The 23,984-nt window shown below is 32.8% G+C and overlaps 1 protein-coding gene across 1 annotated transcript in view; it reads left to right on the top strand.

Annotated features, from left to right (window-relative positions):
* Positions 1 to 19,210, top strand: part of LOC132751943 (general transcription factor 3C polypeptide 3-like) — a 28,474-nt gene extending 9,264 nt beyond the window's left edge. Inside the window, exons 9-26 of the mRNA XM_060742165.1 lie at positions 42 to 129; positions 658 to 716; positions 1,234 to 1,340; positions 4,445 to 4,532; positions 5,997 to 6,143; positions 6,724 to 6,904; positions 7,286 to 7,341; positions 10,488 to 10,608; positions 11,112 to 11,201; positions 12,504 to 12,577; positions 13,019 to 13,123; positions 13,984 to 14,070; positions 14,489 to 14,587; positions 15,067 to 15,142; positions 15,506 to 15,630; positions 16,326 to 16,413; positions 16,901 to 16,971; positions 17,463 to 19,210. Of these exons, the coding sequence (XP_060598148.1) occupies positions 42 to 129; positions 658 to 716; positions 1,234 to 1,340; positions 4,445 to 4,532; positions 5,997 to 6,143; positions 6,724 to 6,904; positions 7,286 to 7,341; positions 10,488 to 10,608; positions 11,112 to 11,201; positions 12,504 to 12,577; positions 13,019 to 13,123; positions 13,984 to 14,070; positions 14,489 to 14,587; positions 15,067 to 15,142; positions 15,506 to 15,630; positions 16,326 to 16,413; positions 16,901 to 16,971; positions 17,463 to 17,573 (1,773 nt within the window). The 3' untranslated portion in view covers positions 17,574 to 19,210. The remainder of the gene's footprint in view (positions 1 to 41; positions 130 to 657; positions 717 to 1,233; positions 1,341 to 4,444; positions 4,533 to 5,996; positions 6,144 to 6,723; positions 6,905 to 7,285; positions 7,342 to 10,487; positions 10,609 to 11,111; positions 11,202 to 12,503; positions 12,578 to 13,018; positions 13,124 to 13,983; positions 14,071 to 14,488; positions 14,588 to 15,066; positions 15,143 to 15,505; positions 15,631 to 16,325; positions 16,414 to 16,900; positions 16,972 to 17,462) is intronic.
* Positions 19,211 to 23,984: the final 4,774 nt, after the last annotated feature.

Raw genomic sequence — 23,984 nt, forward strand, 5'->3', positions numbered from 1 at the left:
GTAAGTCATACTTGTATTATATAGAATTTCATTGATTTCAGAGTTTTTATGAGCAAGGAGAGAAAAAGCGTGCAATAGATACAATGATGAAGGCATTTACAGACCATCCAGATCATATAACATCTGAAGGTATTGTCCTGTTGACTCATGCATGACCAGTATAGCTTAGTGTTTAATGCCACATTCACTGACCAGCAATGAATGTTGATAAAATAAGATGTTCTTAATTTTTTTTCATGAGAGACATATTTAAGCTAACATTAAGATAGTGAATCTACCCAGAGAGAGATACATAGGGAGAGTTTCATCTGGGAACTTGTTGTATTACCGCGACAGTAACAATGTTACTAAATGTTACTAAAACTCAATAGAATTTATTTACCAAACTGCGAGAAATTAGTGAAAAATTATGCCTGATAGATATGATAGATAGAATGGCATGTGAAATGAAGTTTCTTCAACTGCACTGAAGAATACATAGTATTTAGTTGTGAGTAATATCATCTATCTTTAATTGATTGATCTCTTTTGCATAAAGTAGTCATTAAATCAAACCTTTGAGCTGACAAAAAAAACCCCAAAAAAACAGACAACACAACATCAACACCTCATCCAAAAATGCATGTAATTGGGCAATATATTATGTTTAAATTTCAGATGTGAATTTATTGTTGGAGATTTTGATACAAGAAAAGAAGTATCTGGAAAGTCTAAAGGTAAGTACTTGCTTTCATTGTAATTTTTGCTACAATTTTATTGAAAACTTGCATAATAATTAATGTATCTGTTGTTTGAGAAAATATGAATTACAATGGAATGGTGCAAATATGAAGTAAACTAAATTTAAACACTGAAAACAAATAGACAAAATCTATTTGTATGTGATACTGGGTTAAAAATGATGATTAGGATAAAAATTTCAAAAACATGAAGGGGATCATGTCCACCCATGGAGGGGATTTTGTCCTGGTATGCAAAGGGGATTTTGTCCTAAGGGGATTATGTCCGTACACCAAATTTCATATTTAAGTCCTTAAAAAGTAGTAAAAAACTACTTACTGTTTTATATACTAGTAATGTTTCTGTTGACACTTTATTAAGACATTAACCAATGAACAGAAAGCAGGATTGTTTTTCATTACCAGATGTTAAAGACCTCCATACTTGACTAGCTCAGATTGTTTTTTACAAACAAGTTTTGTAAATTTTGATACAGATATATTTATTTTGTAGATATTTGTAGAGCATTGCGGTGTCAGTTTCACATTTCCAGGAGAGAAAAAATGGTCAAATACACACAACTTGCCTATAAAAGAGGTCAAGGAAAGTATACCAACAAGGTAAAGATTTTATTATGCTCCCCGAAAAATTTCGGGGGAGCATATAGTCTGCGCCTTGTCCGTCTGTCCGTCCGTCCGTCCGTCCGTCTGTCCGTCCGTTGTCTTGTCCGGAGCATAACTTTAAAACCCTTGGAGATAATTTGTTGAAACTTCATACAGTGGTAGAGGGCATCGAGGGGGAGTGCAGTGTCAAAGAACCATAACTCTATTTTGCCCAGTTTTTGAATTATCTCCCCTTATAGAAAAATCTTGTCCGGGGCATAACTCTAAAACTATAAGAGATATCAACATGAATCTTTGTAGGTGAATAGATCTCAATGGGTAGATGTGCAGTGCATAAGAACAATAACTTTTTTCATCCTAATTTTGGAGTTATTGCCCTTTGTTAATTTTAATACTTTGAACTTTGTCCGGAACATAACTTGAAAAGCCTTGGAGATAATATGTTGAAACTTCATACAGTGGTAGAGGGCATCGAGGGGGAGTGCAGTGTCAAAGAACCATAACTCTATTTTGCTCGGTTTTTGAATTATCTCCCCTTATAGAAAAATCTTGTCCGGGGCATAACTCTAAAACTATAAGAGATATCAACATGAAACTTTGTAGGTGAATAGATCTCAATGCGTAGATGTGCAGTGCATAAAAACAATAACTCTTTTTGTCCTAATTTTGGAGTTATTGCCCTTTGTTTATTTTTATACTTTGAACTTGAACTTTGTCCGGAACATAACTTGAAAACTCTTGGAGATAATTTGTTGAAACTTCATACAGTGGTTAGGGGCATCGAGGGGGAGTGCAGTGTCAAAGAACCATAACTCTATTTTCTATTTTGGTTTTTGAATTATCTCCCCTTATAGAAAAATCTTGTCCGGGGCATAACTCTTAAACTATAAGAGATATCAACATGAAACATTGTAGGTAGATAGATCTCATTGAGTAGAGGTGCAGTGCAAAAGAACCATAACTCTGTTAAGCCTTATTTTTGAATAATCTCCCCTTTTAGAAAAATCTTGTCCAGGACATAGCTGTAAAACTATAAGAGATATCAACATGAAACTTTGTAGGTAGGTAAATCTCAATGGGTAGATGTGCAGTGCACAAGATTCATAACTCTACCTTGCCTAATTCTGGAGTTATTGCCCTTTGTTTATTTTTACTTTTTAGCTCGACTTTTCTATGAAAAGGGGAGCTATCCTACTCGCCCCGGCGTCGGCGTCGGCGTTGGCGTCACACCTTGGTTAAGTTTTTCGTACCACCCCACTTTATTTCAGAAGTATTACAAGTATGGCTTTGAAACTTACCATACTTGTTCACCATCATAACCTCCATCTACAGACAAGAGTACATAACTCTGTCAAGGTTTTTGACAGAATTATGGCCCTTTTTTGACTTAGAAAGTGTATTGAGCTTGGTTAAGTTTTTTGTACCACCTCACTTTATTTCAAAACCATTGGAGGTATTGCTTTGAAACTGACCATACTTGTTTACCATCACGACCTTCATCAACAGACAAGAGGACATAACTCTGTCAAGGTTTTTGACAGAATTATGCCCCTTTTTGACTTAGAAAATACATTGAATATGGGTAAAATCCACTTATTGCCTTAACCCTTTGAGATATTGCTTTGAAACTTTTAATGCTATTTCACATCATTACCCCCATCTGTACGCAAGAGAAGGTAACTCTGTCAAGGATTTGTTTTAAAAATTAAGGCCTTTTATCGACTTAGAATCTTGGTTAAGTTTTTAGTACCAGTCCACTTTTTGACTGAACTGTTTGAGATATTAATTTGAAAGTTGGGATACTTGTTTACAATCATGATTCCCAAACATGTCCAGGAGAAGGTAATTCTGTCAAAGATTTTATTTGAATTATGGCCCTTAACTGTCAATGTTTTGTATTATAGGCAAGCACTAAAAAACTTAAAAAATCTAAAAAAATTCATTCCTATCCACTGAACCTGCAGTGTTCAAGGGTATCACACAATTCAGTAAAATAATTCTTCACTAAATATCTTAATGCTCATGGCCATTGTTCACTTTAAAAATACAGAGATTCTTGTATTGCCTTTTACTGCAAAAACTTTTTTTATTGGCAAGCAATAAAAAAGTCGAGCGCGCTGTCTTACGGACAGCTCTTGTTGAATTGTCCAGGACATAACTCGGAAATCATAAGAGATATCATCAAGAAACTTTGTAGGTTGATAGATCACATTGATTAGAAGTGCAGTGCAAAGAACTGTAACTCTGCCTTGCCTAATTTTGGAATAATTGCACTTTGAACTTTTTCCACGGACATAATTCTGAAACTACAAGAGGTGTACTTTCCTGTGTCCAAAACCTATTCGGGGAGCATCACCCGGCTCTAACCGGGCTCTTGTATTATTTAGTTATGATTTTATTGTAAAAGTTTACTTAACATGTAACCTTTTGATCGCTGTGAGCTATAGTAACCTTGAGATTTTAGTTGGATTTGCATTAGTGGTAGCATCTATAATGTATAAGGGATATATTTTCTATAAACTGGTTTTGCTATTGCCCTTTCCTTTTATAATGCCTTTTGTAACTCGCTGGGAAATTTTGACTGCTGGAAATTTTATCATTTAATTGAGACGGATTCATGAGTCTAGATGTGTCAAAGTCCCTTCAACTTTGACTTACCAATGTTCTACTTAAGAAATAATATATCCCAAACTGTGATTTTATTGCTCAATAACATCACTGTTTGGAGTTCGGATGCTGGAAATTATATCACGAGGGCGTAGCCCGAGTGATATAATGATGCGCATCCGAACGACAAACAGTGATGTTATCAAGCAATAAAATCACTGATTTGGATATATTATTTCGATTCTAACACGACATCAACAAATAAATGCTGCCGTACATGATAATTAGATAAACTGCGCCTGATTTGTTTCCGTACTTATTTTCAGCGCGTCACATTTTTAGTGGCTACGTCACGTGTATAACGATTATGTCACATATCTAAATATACAACGTCAAACAGTGATTTTATAGCATAATAATACACACTTTCGGTTCTTCTATGTTCAATAGGGAAAAATGCGGGTCGTGTTAGAATATATGTTAAATATTTTCAGATGTTCTGTACCAGATATGTTACCAATAGACCTTAGAATCAAGTTGGCTGTTTGTATGATACATTCAGAATACATCAAAATTGTGCAGGTAATTTTTTTATTGTGACTGAATATGTTTTAGTCAAAACAAATGACATACATTTCACCATAAATACAATGCCCTTTCTTTTGTAATATCTTCATTAATCTAATAACTTTTGTGATAGATCTCTAACCTGTTTATTATACGCCCGTTTGAAAAACGGGACGTATTATGGGAACGCCCCTGTCGGGCGGGCGGGCGGCGTCCAATTTTGTCCGGAGCATATCTCCTACATGTATGGAGGGATTTTAATGAAACTTCATAGAAATGTTCACCACTATGAGGAGCAGTGTCGCGCACATGAACCAGGTCTCTAGGTCAAAGGTCAAGGTCACACTTAGAGGTCATTGAAAAATGCTTGTCCGGAGCAAAACTTCCACATGTATAGAGGGATTTCAATATTACTTGGCACAAATGTTCACCATTGTGAGGCGGAGTGTCGTGTGCAAGATTCAGGTCCTTGCGGTCAAGGTCAAGGTCACACATAGAGGTCAAAGTTCAGATAAAAATATGAAGATGTGTATATGGACCATTTAGTCATCATTTATTGAGGGATTGTAACACAAATGGTCATTATCAAGACTATGGCTGTGATACATATAATTTAGGTCAATATATACAAGGTCAAGGTCACTAAAGATGATGAAATATCCAGATTTTGTAAATAAAATTTAATCAAAGGGCGACAACAAAGTTATTACTTTGTTCATAAATGACTTACACAATTACTCCCCTTGATCTACTTTCACTTTCAATTCTAAAAATAGAATTTAATCAAAGGGCATAAAATAATCCTCTTTCTTGGACTTGAGTATGTTCTAAAGAATGTAACATTTATTTACACATGTTTCATTCATTGGTCAAGATTCTTAACTGTGATAACTATGGTGTTCTGTAGACTTGGTATTTGTTCATAAAGATCATACAGTAATTACCTTATCAAATGTAAATACTTTCCCATAGAAATTTAATTATATTTTAATTTTCAAGTAAATATCAGTTCAGCTCATTCAAAGATTAAGAATTGTAATGAAACGTATTTCCCTAGAATAAAATCTTAAATCAGAATTTTTTAGTTATTAAATTACAATTACATGTACTTTTTATCTTCCCTACTGATTTGTTTTAAGGTTCATTTAACAACACAGTGCCAAGGATAAAAACTTGCTTGCTAGATAACACTTATCCATAATGCCCCCATCTCCATCTAAAGCTTTCGTAAACGGGCGTATTTTGTGACTATGGCACCCTTGTATATACTGCTGATTGGATTGGCCCATGTTAGTGTAACAGACCTCAATATCAAGAGGTTGAAATTAAGCATGTAACAGTATAGTACTGACAATGATGAGGCCGTATTTGAAATGCATGATGCATCATGTCCTAGTTCTATACTTGTAGTGAAGATAATGCATTTTCTTACATGCCCATGAAAGTGAAAGGTAAGAAATAAATTATATATTTATACAGGTGGTGATAGAACCATTGTTTGAGGAAGATATCGAGGTTATGGGAGATTTGTACCTGGATACAGCCGAGGCCTACATGGATAAAGGTTATTATAAACAAGCACAACCATTACTGGAAATGTTGGTTAAGTCACAAAACTACCATCTTGTAAGTTACCCATCTGTCTAATTCTTTTTATTTTGTAATTTTCATATACGTTTTATACATACAGAACCATAGACTTATTTCATATAGCAGGCAGATAAACTGGCAAAACAATATTGGCTATCAAAGTCTTTTATTCTCAGTTTATTTGTTTCAAATAACAAAATCAAAAATTTATTTTACTTCCATGGACAACGATATTTAGATACTTTGCCTAATGCTTAACTGTAAAAGATAGTTTGATGCATGGCTAAAGATAGCTTTTTTTGAAAATCTGAATCACATGGCAGAATAAATATGTTTGCAATCAGATTTACATGCAAGAAATAACTTAAGTCAAAACTTTAGTCAGATTGTAAGTGATGTTTCACATAGACTTATATGAGACAAATCTAGGAAATGTCATAAAGCAAGCCTGTGGCAGAAGTTGCTTGTTATTATCACATTATATTACAAATGCAGAAAAAGCTGAAAAATGGCAATATGATAAATTATGGTTGTGTAGTGGGTCATCACTTTATGATTGAATTTTCTGTTTGCTACTATACATAGATTAATTTATGATCAAACATCACCACTGTAGGCTGCTGTGTGGTTACGGTATGGTGAATGTTTGAACAATGTAGGAGATTTGCATGGGTCATGTGAGGCTTACACGAGGGTGGTAGAGTTAGCTCCCTCACATATCGGGGCTAGAATGTCCTTGTCAGCCATTCAACAACAGATGGGCAAACATGACGAGGCATTAGAACTTTTACAACATGGTATGTCTGTATTATATCTTGATAATTAGTTAGTGATTGACTTTAGCTTATGACATCAGATAAAAATGACAAATCTGCTGTGGGTTTTTATTCTGGCCTACTTTGTTTTTATGCGTGAAATATAAAAGGAATTTAATTCACCAAATATTTGATTTCTTTGTCTCATTTAATGTATACAATATGTTGTCAATTTTTCGCAATTTTTCTTGAACATCTTAAGTCATCAAAATCATGTTCCGAAAGTGCTGTGCTAGGTAAACTTTTCATCCAAATTTAATGGTAGGAAATCTTGTAAGTATTAGAAAGGTATTGTTGAAAAAAAATGGGTAGATTGCAATTGTTAACTGATATAATAATACTGTTGTTCGATTTGATTTTTAGATGATGGAGAACAGAGAAAAATGAGCAAAGAGGCATGTATATTATTTCTACTTTTATGATTTATACATCTGTGTCACTGCATCAAGATAATAACAATTTGGAATATATTATATCTCTTAGTGTGAAGAGTTTGTTGTTTTTTTTGAGAAAAAGAATTCTTGCATATCAGACTGTGATTCTGTAAGTTTTACCCATGCCAGAAATTTCATCTGGCATAAGGGGTGCCAGATGAGTAGTGTGCTATACATATGGCATTATTAAGAATAAAAACTGCATGCTTAGGACGACATAATTTCCATTATCAATTTGAATTTGCAATTTCATATGCTGTTTTCAGAAATAGTTAGGGATGTGTTCAATAAATTTCTATGGAAAATTGTTTTATTGAGGTAAAGAATTTAAAATATGATGGAATATGGTAGAATATGCAAGAAAAAATATATATGACATGTTAGCAGTTCAGATCGAAATATATTATTATATTACTAGTTTTCACCCTTTTTTCCAATTGATAAACTTGTCCTTCTAATTATGTCTCCCAAAATTTTTGGGATTTTTTTTTGCCTTCGCCGTCTGTCCGGTTGTCCATCCGTCCGGGCTATTTAAGAGAAGTACTGGGCCATCTAACTGTAAACAGAACAAAAGAGAACAATAAGAGTTCATTCCGTAAAATTAGAATAAGGGGCCATGGCCCTCTATTAAACAAAAGAAAATAACAAAAGAAATGGCCCTTCCGGCGTCCGTCCGTAAACTTTTACTTTAAATGACATCTCATAAACCGCTGAGCCAATTTCATCCAAACTTCACAGGAATGTTCCTTTGGTGGTCACCTTTAAAAATTGTTCAAAGAATTAAATTCCATGCAGAACTCTGGTTGCCATGGCAGATAGAAAAAACTTAAAATATCTTCTTTTAAAAAACCCAAAGAGGTAGAGCTTAGATATTTGGCATGAAACATCTTCTAGTAAGTGTCTATCAAGTTTGTTCAAATAAAAGCCTTGGGGTCAAAATTGGCCCAGCCCCAGGGGGTCATTGATTTTCCCTATATGCATATAGTAAAAACTTATAAAATCTTCTTTTAAAGAACCCAGAGAACTAGAGGTAAGATATATAGCATGAAAGATCTTCTAATGAGTGTCTATCAAGTTTGTTCAAATAAATCCCCGGGGTCAAAATTGGCCCCGCCCCAGGGGGGTCATTAATTTTCCCTATATGCATATAGTAAAAACTTATAAAATCTTCTTTTAAAGAACCCAAAAAGCTAGAGCTAAGATATTTAGCATGATACATGTTCTAATGGGTGTCTAATGGGGGTCAAAATTGGCCCTGCCCCGGGGGTCATTGATTATCCCCCGCCGATGGAATCGGGAGGGGGATATAGTTTTGATGTTGTCCGTCCATCCGTCCGTCCGTCCGAATTTCGTTTCCGGAGTAGTTCTCTGCAACTACTGGCTGGAATTCAACGAAACTTTATGGGAATCATCAATATCAAGAGGAGATGCGCATCTGTCCGTCCGTTCGTCCGTCCATCCGTCCGTCCGAATTTCGTTTCCGGAGTAGTTCTCTGCAACTACTGGCTGGAATTCAATGAAACTTTATGGGAATCATCAATATCAAGAGGAGATGCGCATATCGTCGGCTTGTTCCGGTCAGACCCTTTAACTCAGAGTTATGGCCCTTGATTAGTTATGTAGTATGCATATAGAGTAAAATTCGTTTCCGGAGTAGTTCTCTGCAACTACTTGCTGGAATTCAACGAAACTTTATGGGAATCATCAATACCAAGAGGAGATGCGCATATCGTCGGCTTGTTCCGGTCAGACATTTTAACTCAGAGTTATGGCCCTTGATTAGTTATGCAGTATGCATATGGAGTAAAAATCTTTTCCGCGCTACTTCTTTGCAACTACTTGCTGGAATTCAACGATACTTTATGGGAACCTTCAATACCAAGAGGAGATGCGCATATCGTCGGCTTGTTTGGGTCAGACACTTTAACTCAGAGTTATGGCCCTTGATTAGTTATGCAATATGCATATGGAGTAAAAATCGTTTCCGGAGTAGTTCTCTGCAACTACTGGCTGGAATTCAACGAAACTTTATGGGAATCATCAATATCAAGAGGAGATGCGCATATCGTCGGCTTGTTCCGGTCAGACCCTTTAACTCAGAGTTATGGCCCTTGATTAGTTATGCAGTATCCATATAGAAAAATATTTGTTTCCTCGCTACTTCTCTGCTACTACTGGCTGGAATTCAATGAAACTTTATGGGATACTAAGAGGAGATGTGCATTTAGTCGCCTTGTTCCAATCAGATACTTATAACTCAGATTTATGGCCCTTGATTAGTTATGTAGTATGCATACATCTCATTGGCATTTCCAGATTTTACTATTTATCACAAAGTTATGGCTCTGTTATTGCCCTGAATATTTATCAAGTTCAAAGAATATTACTGTTTATGCCATGATTAATATATAAATAAAGCCTTATGTCTTCAGTTGTTGTGTTAATAATAACCAGTACCCGGCGGGGGATATAAATTCAACGAATTTGCTTGTTTTATTTATGTGTATAGCAAAAAATAAAAAAATCTTCTTTGAAAAACCCAAATAGCTAGAGTTAAGATATTAAGCATGAAACATCTTCCAGTTAGTGTCTTCAAAGTTTGTTCAAATAAAAGCCCTAGGGTCAAAATTGGCCCTGCCCCGGGGGACATTGATTTTCCTTATATGTGTATAGCAAAAACTTAAAAATCTTCTTTGAAAAAAACCAAATAGCTAGAGTTTAGATATTAAGCATGAAACATCTTCTAGTGAGTGTCTTCAAAGTTTGTTGAAAAAAGCCCTGGGGGCAAAACTGGCCTTGCCGTAGGGGTGTCATTGCTTTGAACTATATGTGTATAATTAAAACTTAAAAAATCATTTTTTAAAAAACTCAAGGAGCTAGACCTTAGATGTTAAGCATGAAATATCTTGTAATGGGTGTCTACCAAGTTTGTTCAAATAAAAGCCCTGGGGTTTAAACTGGCCCCACTCTTGGGGCCTATATACAGGTGAGCGACTTCAGGGCCATCATGGCCCTCTTGTTTCTATACTCCTGTGAATATTGTTTGATATAAATCACAATGAACAAAAGTTAAACAAATAGTTGTTCTGTCTCTTTGCATGAACTGATTTTCATGTTAACATTAAAAACAGGAACAGCAGATGTTACTACAGAAATGTCATCTTCTTCATGCTCAGGGAAAACTGGATGAATTCCTCGAGACAGCAAAACAATTATTGTTTCATGAGTGGAGGGAGATAGAGGCAGAAAACAGTTAGTCTTTATTTTTTGATGTACATATTGATTATTATTTCAATCATCTTTGCTTTATAGTACTAGTAGTGTTCAATCATATATTTATATCTAAGATATAATGTCTGAAAAATAGAATGTTCGGTAGTCTTTCTGATTTTGAAATATATTTTTTTTCCAGTGTTCATCTAGTGCATACTTGATACTCATGCAAAAGATTTATTATATATCTACAATGCAACTGCCACAGAGCCTCTTGTAGAGGAATTTATATTTACAACAATATCAACTTCCAACTTTATTAGATTTAACTTATTTAGAGCACTCGTATAAGCAACAAAATATTGTCTCCCTAAAGAGTTTTGTATTGTAAAGGTTGAACAGCATACATTATAATTGTTTTTGAGAAACATTTTTGTTTGAATTGTTTTTTTTTTTTTGGTTTTATTAATAGACAGTATTTGTCTGATTGGATTTACTAAAAAATCTGAAAAATAGACATGGATTTTCTATTATTTTTACAGTGAGTTATTTACAAGCCATACGGACATACAAGCACAGAAAAGATAGCTTGAAAAGTCATTTCCAGTTTAAGGGAAAAGATACTAAACTTGGTAAGTGGGTCCGAGTTTTTGTTGTCAACCATCTTGTATAGAAAGTTAATGAAATTTATGGAATAAATAAGCAGATCTGATATGTGTGGATATTGAAATACCTCTGATTTTATTTATGTTGATAGCTTAGTAATAGTTTTTTACAATTAAATTGTTGTAAACCTGGTATCATTGAAATTTTGTTTAAAGTGATTATTTCTTTTACACACCAACAACAACAAGTATTTCATACACTTGTGACAATTTTGGATAATAAAAGTAGTACTATTTTTAAATACCTTTGATATTTTTTTTGTGTTTATGTAAAAGCCACTTATCATGTGTCAATTATGCCACACTACCAATATTTACAAAGGCATCATAAAAGAACATCACATGCCTGGGGCTATGTCCAGCCTGTGTCTTTACTATTGTGTTAAAGTCTTATCTGTTTGTTAAGTGTTAATTACTACTGATCCAGTTAATGTCTCATTTAAGTACAATTGCAATTACCACATTGTACATACAGTGTATAAATGTGTGATGCATAAATTTCTCCAATATATGTTGTCTGCTAGATTAACAATAGTTACATGTTAGAATAAGTTATCATTCTTATTAATCTATACATATTTTGTTCTTTTTATAGTAATGTTAAGAAAAGTCATGATTCAGTGTGTATTTTGCTATTACTATTCTTGTATTATCTTAAAATATTACTATAACAACCAACCATATTTGATTTGATGAAACTTTAAAGGGTCAATGTTTAGACCAGAATTTAAAACACTTACTACTTACTTTACCATCATGAAACTTATATCATAAGAAAGAGAATTTTATGTAGATTATGATCCCATGCTTTCTATTTTATTTTATTGTATGAGTTTAAAGATACAGCAAGTTATTTAAAATTCCTTTGTTTAGAATTAAAGGGGTGGAGCCTAATTGTTATGTAAACAATGCCTTAGGTGTCAATCAGCTGTCAATCTAAAATAAGGCAAACTCCTTACTAGGGCTTATCAGCCAATCAATTTTGCTGTTTTATGTATTAATATGTAAAACTAATTTTGATTGGTCTGTGCAAATTAGCCAGTTACAATTCTTCTCAAGACTTTTATAAAAAGTGCTGCACAGGGCTTATCAGGGAATAGGATTTACAGTCATTTGAATTGTGTTGGGTCCCTCAAGAACACTTGTGTAAAGGAGGAAGAACAACTTCTGAAATAATGACTGCCAATTTCATTGATGCAGTCTGCCGAATGAAACAACTTTTTGTTGTGGAATTAACAGTTACTTGCTAAAGAATAAACTTGTATATAGTTTCAGGGTTGACGTCAGTGAAGAAGACGTCACTTGCTATCTCGTTTGCTGATTTGTGGGATGTCTTTTTACTGGTATGTTGAACTTGTAAACTTTTATTTTTATTCATCTTTTGCCTTAAGATTCACATTCTTTTCCTCCCTCTTGATTAAATTTAGAATTTTTTATTTAAGGAAAAACTTGTTGTTTTTTTTATGAGTGAGTTTTAAAAAAAAAAAAAAAAAAAAAAAAAAAAAAAAAATATTGTCACAGACTTATGAAAAAAAAATGCTAATACATATCTTGAAGATTGTTTTGCCATCCAGTTGAAATATTTCTATTATTAAACTATTTTTCTATTATTAAACTTGATGTTTGATAGTGATACACATAATTCTTTGTTTTTACTTTGAAAGGAATAATGCGACCTTATCTTAATGTGTATGTCAGCTTTGTTTAAGCTGTATTTGTATGACAGTAAAATTTTAATTGTTGTTACAGTTAGGGAAATCACTGAATGTTTATTGTTATTACAGTTAGGTAAATCACTACTAGAGAAAGGGAGATTTACAGAGTTTGAAGATGTTACGTTACTCGGTATGCTGTGTCCGCTATTCAATCAAGATGAAAATTTGTTAGCTGTAAGTATATAATATCATAAATATGTAACATTTTTTGGTTCACTATTCAAAGAATGGTTGAGCTATTCTTCTTTCTGACTTAAGGATTATAAAAAAGTTTATCAATATCCAGTCTGTTTCTTGTTGTAGTTTGTAGCATGGTACTCTGTATTATTGACATACTTAAGGTTTCCTATATGTCTGCATTGAATTTCATTGATGAATTTAATAATTTTTTGCATTGAATTTTTTTGATGATTTTATTAATTAAATTTTTGTGTGAAGCAGAACAAATTCAACTAATCATTACGTTTTCTACTGAATAAGGTCAAAGATTTTTAACTTTAACATATGCATCACCACACATGATAAAATACTGTCATACATTTGCCCTTAAATTATAGCACATGCGACATTTTTGATTATCATTCAAGCGCTAACATGATTAAAAGTCCACCAATAGCATAAATACACAAAACATTTCCTCATTTCAAAGGATGTGATTCCTTGTATTGAAAATTTTATACAAGGAAAAACAACACTGAATTATCTCATTCAGGTAGCTAAATAACTGTGAGATGGCTCTACCCAGTTGTTTGTTGGGGGGCCTTAATAGATAGAGAAGCATCTTTTGATCTTTTTCCATTAGTTAAAGTTCGACAGAAGTCAGATGACATCAGTAGATATAAAAATATTAGTTTTGTATTAAATTGTTGGGTGATTCACATATTGCTGGCTAAATATATAATACTGTAGATATAGAGATTGAAATGCATAGATTTTATGAAAGAAAATGACTGTTTTAAGAACAAGTTTTGTTTATTTGTAGGATTTTGAGTGGTTTATACTAAATGCTAAGAACAAGTTTTGTTTATTTGTAGGATTTTGAGTGGTTTATACTAAACGCTGCTATAATATCGGGAAACCAACTACGTTCCTATGCTTTTGGTAGACAAATAGTTCTAGATGTAAGTCACTTATATTACCCAGTATCGTGGTCTTTTCTGTAGTGTCCAAAGATATATGAGATTAAACCAGTTCGAAGTGATATTGAAATAATTTTCTTTTAAGTTGTTGATGAAGAATTGCATGATCTAAATTATTAACTTGAGATTATCTTATTGAATAACCAAACATACCCCTGCTACTTAATGACAGCCAAGAAAATAAACAAGTATGAAGAAATACAAAATGTACATAATATGCAGATTTTAACAGGATTTGTTGTAATTACATTCATTATGAAAAATGTAAAAAAAATGTAATCAACCATCATATCAGTGTTGTTTGTATTGTACACATTAACTTCAATTAATTTAATATGAGCAGTTTGGATATTCTTGAAACTCTAAAACAGATTATTTTCATTATTTATTGTTGATATAGAATTTGGAGTCGCCTCAAGCGTGGAACATGTTTATGCAGGTGATAATGGTGTGCAATGATCAGAGACATAACAGGTTCTGTCTACGAAAAAGTATGACTGTAAGTTTAAACATGCAAGTTTTGCTATTAACATGAGCCACGTCATGACAAAACCAACATAGTGCGTTTGCGACCAGCATGGATCCAGACCAGCCTGCGCATTCGCGCAGTCTGATCAGGATCCATACTGTTCGCTTACCAACTCTATTACAAGTGGAGAAACTGACAGCAAACAGCATGGTAGAAAACCCATTATGTTGGTTTTGTCGTGACACGGCTCACATGTACATTACAACTTTAAGAATGTAGATTGTGACTTTTTGTCTAAAATTCTGCACACACACTATTCTCCTATTTAACAGAGCATTAATTCATTACAAAATGTATGCAAGGCATAAAAAGTGAATAAACCAAATGATGTTAAGAAAACCAAAGTCAAAAAACAGCGAGACATGCATAGTAATTTGGTACCAAATGGTCATCTACGTTTGATATGCGTTCTTTCATCAGTGAGCTTTAATGATATCTGTATATTTCAGGAGCCAAACAACATAATTTTGGGCATCATGAACGGGCACAACTCAATGGCTTCTGGAACATACAAACATTCACTAGGTGAGTTTTGAAATATGGAAAAAAACTTGGAGAAAATCAGAAAAGAAATTCATTTTTGTAGAACCTCTTGCCTGATTTTCTCTTTAATCTTACCAATCATTACATTAAACATGTAATTCACACACAATTGGCCAATAACTTCTTTTTCACATACAGACATGAATTGGACCCAAACTGTGAACTTCAGAATATTTCATTGCAACTTTATTTTTTAAACAGTTGGATGGAATTGGGCAATAATGACTTAAAAACATCTTGCTTGAAATTTTTTTATTATTTTGGAAATAATTATGTACATGTATTGTTTTACTGGAAAAGCTGTAAGATATTTTTTTTTGTATATTAATTGCGTTGTATTTGCAGGTGAATATGCCAATGTGTTTAGAAGAACTCCTACAGATCCAATGCTTAGTCTCTGTATTGGATTAGATTTCATACATTGTGCATCACAGAGATTTGCTGCTAAACGACAGTATCTTATTACACAGGTAAATGTTACATGCTTGTTGAAGTATCTTATTATGCAGGTAAAAGTTACATGCTTGTTGAAGTATCTTATTACACAGGTAAATGTTACATGCTTGTTGAAGTATCTTATTATGCAGGTAAAAGTTACATGCTTGTTGAAGTATCTTATTACACAGGTAAATGTTACATGCTTGTTGAAGTATCTTATTATGCAGGTAAAAGTTACATGCTTGTTGAAGTATCTTATTACACAGGTAAATGTTACATGCTTGTTGAAGTATCTTATTATGCAGGTAAAAGTTACATGCTTGTTGAAGTATCTTATTACACAGGTAAATGTTACATGCTTGTGTTAGTGTCTTATTGCACAGTTTTAACATCATGGTGCACTACTGTTCACAATAGATTAGTCAGATAGGTCATTGTGTGAGAATTGTATTACAGTTTTCAATTCAACAACATTTTATGCAAGGAAAAGTTTTACAACATTTTCGTTTTTATGCAAGATTTTTATTCATTCAAGGAAACAGACTATGTTGATGTTTAAACTATTGGATATCACATGGAACAGTTTAAGATTTAAAACGGAGCAAGTTTACAATACAAATTAAGCATTGAAAGAGTTAAGAATTTTTTTTATCAACATTAAAATTTTTGTAGTTGAATGTTCTTTTTGGTGTCTAGTTTGCAAGTTGTTTTGTTAAATGTTTTTCAGGGTTTGGCATTTTTGAACAATTACATCGAGCTTCGTGGAGAATGCCAGGAAACATACTACAATATGGCAAGAGCCCTGCATCAAATAAGTAAGCATTGTTTTGTTTTCATAAAATTTTGGTGGAATGGAGAATTGGTAAAGTTTGTGTGCTCTTTCAAATGATAAATGACAAATGGTAGAACTAAGCCAACATAATGATGTTATAACTTTATTTGCCTCTACAACAATGTTATTCTAACCGAACTCTTGGGTGTTATTTGCCTAGTTAAACTCTTACCTGCTATTTGCTTAGTTTAATACTTTTAACTTTGATGATATTGAGATTGTAATGGGAAATTTCTAAATGAAATCAATCTCATTCTGAATTCACTAGGAACAGGTTAAAAAGAGGAGATTTGTATTGTACTAATATTGAAGCACATATTTTCCACAGTTTTCTGGTTTTGTTGCTTTGAATAAATGTTACAGAACTCTGGCTAGGATTTTTGTTACCTAAGAATTTTAAATGCAAAATACTTTCTGTTACAATGTCAAACCTTCCTCTTGTGTATAAAATAATTTTGTAATGATTTCAGACATCTTGTATGCCGCAGTTCATTACTACAAGAAAGCCTTGGAATATCCACCATGTGTTGGAGATAGGAGGGTAAGATAAAAGTGTCAAAAATTGTAATTAATTTTTATCTTTATGAGAGTATGTTTGATGAAGATACATTACGGGGACTTGATCACCATACTTAGGAGATCTTAAGCACTCGTTACTCTTAACTATGAGGTTCATTATTGACAAATCTTTTCCACCTGTAGAATATGAGGCCATCTTGCATATCTGTTCCCATTGTGGGTGAGGGGTTACCTTTTTGAGGCACCAGAATTGCAGCCACCATTTAGCTGTGCGTGATCGTAAGAGGCGGCTAAACTGCTTTAAATTACTTGAGTATCTTTTGGCTCCAGGAGGAGAAAAAAGTTATGTCTAATAAAATTATTATAAATTCATAGAGTGTTAGCCAGGAAAACACATCATGTATTTAGTATCGTTAGTCAGTATTGCCAAACTTTTACACATGAAGACCCTTTTTGCCCATTTATTTTGTGTTATAGATGTTTTTGTTACTATGATAATGATGTTTGTTTCAGGGAATGTTTGACTTGACGATGGAGATAGCCTACAACATGGCCTTGATCTACCAAAACAGTGGAGCCATTGATTATGCCAAATACTTACTGTACAAGTACTGTGTCATCTGAAGAGATTGAAGAAAAAAACTAACAACAAAAAACAATATATGAAATTTATCTCATAAACTTGATAACCCTTACTGCGAGGAGAGTCGGGTTAAAAGCTATTGGTCTGTAACAGAGAACTTTGGAGGAACTGTTACTACTAGATCAGGATTTTGAAAGTTCTGTTTTTGAGAGTTCTGTCGACGGACTGGCGAATGGAATAGTAAGAGATCAATGGAAAAATTCTTAAGGACCCAGGTGATTCTTTAAAAGGAGCAGAGACAGACAGTAAGAGTTAATGACAGTGTGGCCGGAATAATGGGAGAGTATCCTAACATTTCTTGTCGAGAATTAAGAACAGAATAATTTAGTTAAGTGACAATTTGGTTGGTGTTGTGATTCTATTATTAAGTGTATACATATTGAATGATAAACAGGTAAAGTGTTTGTAGAAAAGTGTAATCAAAGAACACAAAAGAACCAAAGTATCAGCAGACAGGTTTGTCTTTGAAAAGTTCTGAGTTATGTTTTTGTTAACTGTTCACTCGTTCTTAAGTTTTTATCCTGATACACAGTTGTTGAACAGTGATTTTCATGTTATTAAATGATAACATCACTTGATATTTTGTATAGGGGATGAAAGCCTAGGAATTTTGATGATTTATCTTCTAAACCTGGCTTTTTACCAATTTTAACAAATGTTAAATTGTTGTGTGCTTTTCCTATTTGGAATGAAGTTTGAAACAGATCACTTATTTAAGTAAATGAAATGATTAAAATTGATCACTATTTGCTCTCCTTACTACTGGAAATGGTAAAAAGCCAAGTTTGATAGATTATTAAAAAATTGATTATTGGTGTTGATAGATGCCTCGATGTAAATGTCTCAAAAATGATGAAGATTAAATTATGTACTTACATTCTTTCTATTTTAGAATGAAAACTTTAAATGATAACATGTCTTATATATTAAAGACAATGAAAGGCATCTATGAACATAAATTAGATTTAAAAAAAAAAAAGGAAAAAAAAAAAGAAGAAAAAAAAAGGAAAAAATAAACTAAGTAAAAAAAACCCCACAAAATAATTGAAAATAACGAATTTAGGGTTGATATTTTGCAAGGATATACATGTATAATTATACAGACTAAATTATGTTTTTAATGTAATGTATGAAAGTGATAAAATACTTCTGGATACAGTATACACAAAAAAATTCTTGATACATTATACAAACTATCTTGTTAAGGATTACTTTTGTTTATTTGAAACATGTTTTGTCTGAATGTAAGGCTCTATATATATATATCAACCCTATTTCTTTTTCTATTGAAGTTTTAAGATTTTCTGTTTTAGTTTTTTGTTATCATAGATCATATATCATTTTTTGCAAACCATTTTCTGCATGTAATAGTTTCAAAGAAGTGGTGCATGTAATTCTTTGAAACAACATAGGATTTTTTTAACACATTTGATATATTGCATTATTTTGCTATAACAATTAATACATATGCTTAATAATGAATTTTAGAGATACAGTTAAAGAGTTGATATACAGTGCTTTTTTTTAGTTTCATGGGAATGAATGGTGGCTGGTTCCATGGAATGCAAACATTGCATAGTAGAGTGGAAAATTTAGAAATAGAGAAAAACAATCCATTGTGATACAAAAACCATCGTCATTTCAAAACTACAAATCTTTTCTCTTTTGGTAAAGAATTAATTTTTTTTAAGGAAATAAGTTGATAGAAAAAATGCTGGAGGATAATTTTTTTTATCAGAAAATTTGGGGGGGGGGGGGGGGGGGGGGGTAATAAATAAAAACTTTTTTGAGGATAGGAATGGGCCCCAAAACAGTCCTGAAAAAGCACTGATATATACATTTTATTATAATGATGTTTATTAGTAAGGCACCCATATTTTTTTTGTAAGAGTTATCTGTAATATTGTATTTATTATATTTTTGTTATGTTTATCAGAATTTTGTAAAACAGCTGGCTCTAATATCTATACAATTATGTAAAGTAGACTTGATAGATTATGCATGCTTTAACAGTAAACAAAATATGGTTAAATTTTAGCTCTGGAAAATTGATGGAATTGAGTGAACAAAATCTAGAAATGGTAACTGGTTATTAAAGTGTAATACAAAGGTATTAGATAATGAGTACATTGTGTTGAATTAGGGATATTTTACTGATCCTGTACTGATCAGTGATAGAAAGTCAGAATCACAAATAGCAACATGTTCTGTTCTGCTAGATATGTTTTCGCCACCCTCTGTACTGATTTGAATTTCAATCTTGGCAAAGAAAGTCTATCCACATTGATATTCCAATTTATGGTTTAGTTAAGTACAATATTTCATTTCTTTTCTGAGAAAAAATTATGCAAAGGAGAGTTAAAATTCTCAAATTGCAGATGTCTGCAGTTATGTTTGAAGTAAGTTTTATATACATGTATATGTTTAAACTAAGGGTGATTAATGGCACAATGTAATTTTGAAGATAAAACATTAGTGACAACTAGCAGCAAACTGAACACTACAGATAAGGCCAATTTTTCAGTTCTTGAATACTCCTATTTTTTTTCAAAGATTGCTTAAAACTTTCGTTTGTAGTTACTGGAATTGACATGATAATAACATCAACTTTATTGAAATTTTCTTGTTTCCCAAATGCAAAAGGCACTAGTTGGTGTATAGAAGGGGACCGTATAGAAGTACATAATTTTAATGTTGTGCAACAATATAACTAAAGTGTTTATATGGCCATCAAGTTATTTGGTGTATTGGGTCTGAACAATCTTAGCTTGTAAAACAGAGTAAGTGAAACACAGATGTCTGAGTCGTAATTGGACTTTTATGAAAGTCCAAAGAGTTATTATGTACATTTGGCATTTGATATGTAACGTGATTAAAATGTCACAAGTTAGCAGTGTAAAAAATTAGTATTTGATCCACTAGGCTGGTCGGACTACCAGATTGGAATATTCACTAGCCCAAAAGACATTTCACTAGCACAATTATTTTTTCAAAACAAGTTGTTTATAATTTCCTCTGGGAAAAACAGAGCCTGGGGCGGGCTTGTTACTGGTTTAAAAGTTTGGGGGAGCCCGAGGAGAAATTTAGTATCAGGGGCTATAGACTATTGCCCAAAATTTCGAAACAAAATGATTTTGGAACTTAATTTCTGAGGGGGGAAAACCCATTGTTAATAATTCTTTTATCCATAAACCCAAAAAAGGAATTAACTTTTTTTTTATTTTCAACAAATTTTGGGATTTTTTTGGGGGTTAAAAAGGGCTTAAACCCGGAAACGGCCCCAAAATTTCCCGGGAAAACGGGCCGGGGAAACGGCGGGGGAATTTCCCAAATTTGACCCGTTCCTTTGTAAAAATTAAAATTTTTAAGTTTTTTCCTTTTCAAATTTTTTAAAATATAAAAAAATTTTCAAAGATTTAAAGAAAAATTTTTATAAATAAAAACGCTTTTGATTTTTTAACAAAGATTCCCAATATGGCCCAAACTACTGCCAAACTGCCCGTGACCCGGGAAACGGCCTGTTATTTCGTTGTTTTTAGCAACTTTTAATTTTTTCCCTTTTGGGGATGTTTTTATAAAAAACCCAAATATTAAACATTAATCTTCCCCAGAGATTTTTGGAAAAAAAACCCCTTTTAAAAAAAAAAATAATAAAAAAAATATTTTGATCAGCGGGGAAAAAGGGGGAAACCTGCCGGAATTGGGCAAAGGATTTCCGAAAAACGGCCTGTAAATTTTCTTATTTTTATACTTTAAACAAAAAATTTTTCACCCTTGGGTAATTTTTAAAAAAACAAATGCAAAAGGTAAAGTAATCAGATTATTGTCAAAAAAATCCCCTTTTTTTTTAATTAAAAAAAGATATTTAATATCGGGAGGGTTTTCTGCCCTCTGTCGGGGAAACGGCGAAGGATTACCGGAATCCCACGTATAATTTGTTTATTGTACATTTTTTAAAAATTTTTCTGTGGCATTTTTAATATTTTGTTTTTAAAAATAAAAAAATTATTATGAAAAGATATTTAAAAATTTCTTTCTTCTTTTATTTTGGGAAATTTCAAAAACGCCTTTTGGGTTTTAAAAAAGCCCCCGGGGATCGAAGATTCGGGGAAATTAAAATATACTGTCAAAAAGCCCAAATAGCCCAAATGATTACCCGGAATCGAGGGCCCGTATTATTGTAAATTTAAAGGACTTTGCAAGAAAAAAATGAAAACAAAATCATTGGGAAACTAAAAAAAATTTCTGAACATGAAGAATCCTTATTAAATAAAACTAGAGTCTAAGGTCGGCCCAATTACTGCCAAAATCGCATTATATCAGTGTCAGGGCTATCGGACAATTACCGGGGGAATCGGTGCTGTTTTTCCCCACCAATTATTTCAACGTTTAAAAATAACCTTTGAATTTATTTTATTAATACAAACACAATAATAAACCGATTTTTATAATGTTTATTGAAATCCGTATTAAATTAAAAAGCAAAAGATTTTATGAAAAATCGCTGTTATATTAATAATAAAAGATTAATATTGAAAGATCGGCAAAACGGGAAACCTGTCGGAATAGGCGATGGATTACCGGAATCGGGACCTGTAATTTGGTTATTTGTGAACTTTTTGAATATTTCTTTTGCATGTTTTTATAAGATATAAACATTTCAACGATATTTTCATTTTTGTAAGTAAATTCGCTTTTAATTAATAAAACAAGAGACCTAAGATCGGCGAATTACTGTCATACTGCCGATTTTTATAGGGGGGGAAGCAAAGGATGGGCGGTGAGCCTGTTTATACTTATTTTTCTTGTTATTTTTTTAAAGCAAATAATATCATTGATATAAAAAAATTTTTATGAAATAAAGGTCACTCTTATTAATAAACTTGATTTTTTCAGATAAATAATTACCCTTCCCCCAGTGCCTAAATTAACAGGTTAAAAACCGGAATTAGTCTTGGGTTTTTGTCCCCACCGGTTTTCCCGGGGGGATTTAGGGTTTAACCCTCCGGTTTCCCCTGTCCCCTCCCGTCCCGTCCGTCCCCCTGCTGTCCGTCCCCCGGGCCCTTGGGTTGGTCCCCAGTGTCCCTCCCACAAAAATGGATCCCCCGGGTAACGCAAAAAAATACTGAAAATATTTTAAATGAAAAATTTATTATGGATAGATGGCAGTTTTGGAGATTTTGGGACGTCTTTTTCTTTTCTTCCTATTTGAAAATTCTGGTTGCGATGGCAACAAAATAGACTGGAAATATGGCAAATTTTACACATAACCTGGATCCGCGATACGCAAAAAGTACTGAAAATATTTTATGAAACTTGATATATGGATAGATGGCAGTATGTAGATTATGCACGTCTTTTTTCTTTTCTTCCTATGTTGAAATTTCTGGTTGCTATGGCAACAAATAGACTGAAAATATGGCAAATTTTACCACATGAACCTGGATCCAGTGATAACACAAAAAGTACTGAAAATATCGTTTATGAAACTTGACAATGGGTAGAATGGCAGTATGAAATTATGCAATTCCTTTTTTATCTTCCTATGTTGAAAATTCTGGTTGCTATGGCAACAAATAGACTGAATTTCAAGAATTTCTGATTCTAGTTTTTAAGTTTTTTCACTATAAGTTCTTTTATTTTTAAGAATATTTTCTCAAAACTTTAATATAAGTTGCTTGTCATCAACCACATCATATGTGACAAGGTTTTACAACTCTAGCACAAAATTTATCAGAATTACCTTCCCCTTGAACTTAAAATTTTCATGAAAAAAACATTGTTTTTTTAATAACTTCTTTTTCTGAATGTATCTACTTCAAACTTCATATAAATGTTTCTTATTTGTCACTCAACATTTGTGAGTGTTCAATACTCTAGCAAGACTATTTCCAGAATTATGCCCCTTTTGAACTTAGACTTTTTTTTTGAGAAATTGGTAATTTTTACTCCAACTTCTTCAAAATCATGATAGGATTTTAAAAAATGTTTATATTTTGATAACAGGGATGTTTAAAAAATAAACTTTAGAGTGTCCTTCAGTCCGTTTGTCTGTGCATAAAAACTGTTTACTGTGATCACTATTTTAAAGAACTTTTTCAACAAATTTACTTAAAATAGGAACCTAAGTGAATGGCCAATGGCCCTTCAGAATGTACTTGGGCTCTTACCGGTAGGGGACTTATGGATTGCTTGCAATACTATGATAATTGCTTGTTTTGTTATATTTCAGCTTTTTTTAAAAAATATCTTACCATATTTTATTAAATGCAAACAATTCAAATGATATTTAATAATATTAATGGTAATCGCTATTACATAATAAACAAGGTGATCTATGATTTCTTCCATTACTACCGAATCGACGAGCGATTACCGAATCGGTTTCACTT

The sequence above is a fragment of the Ruditapes philippinarum genome, unplaced genomic scaffold (genome assembly GCF_026571515.1).
Source record: "Ruditapes philippinarum isolate M1 unplaced genomic scaffold, ASM2657151v2 ctg222_1_1_1_1, whole genome shotgun sequence".
NCBI lineage: Eukaryota > Metazoa > Mollusca > Bivalvia > Venerida > Veneridae > Ruditapes > Ruditapes philippinarum.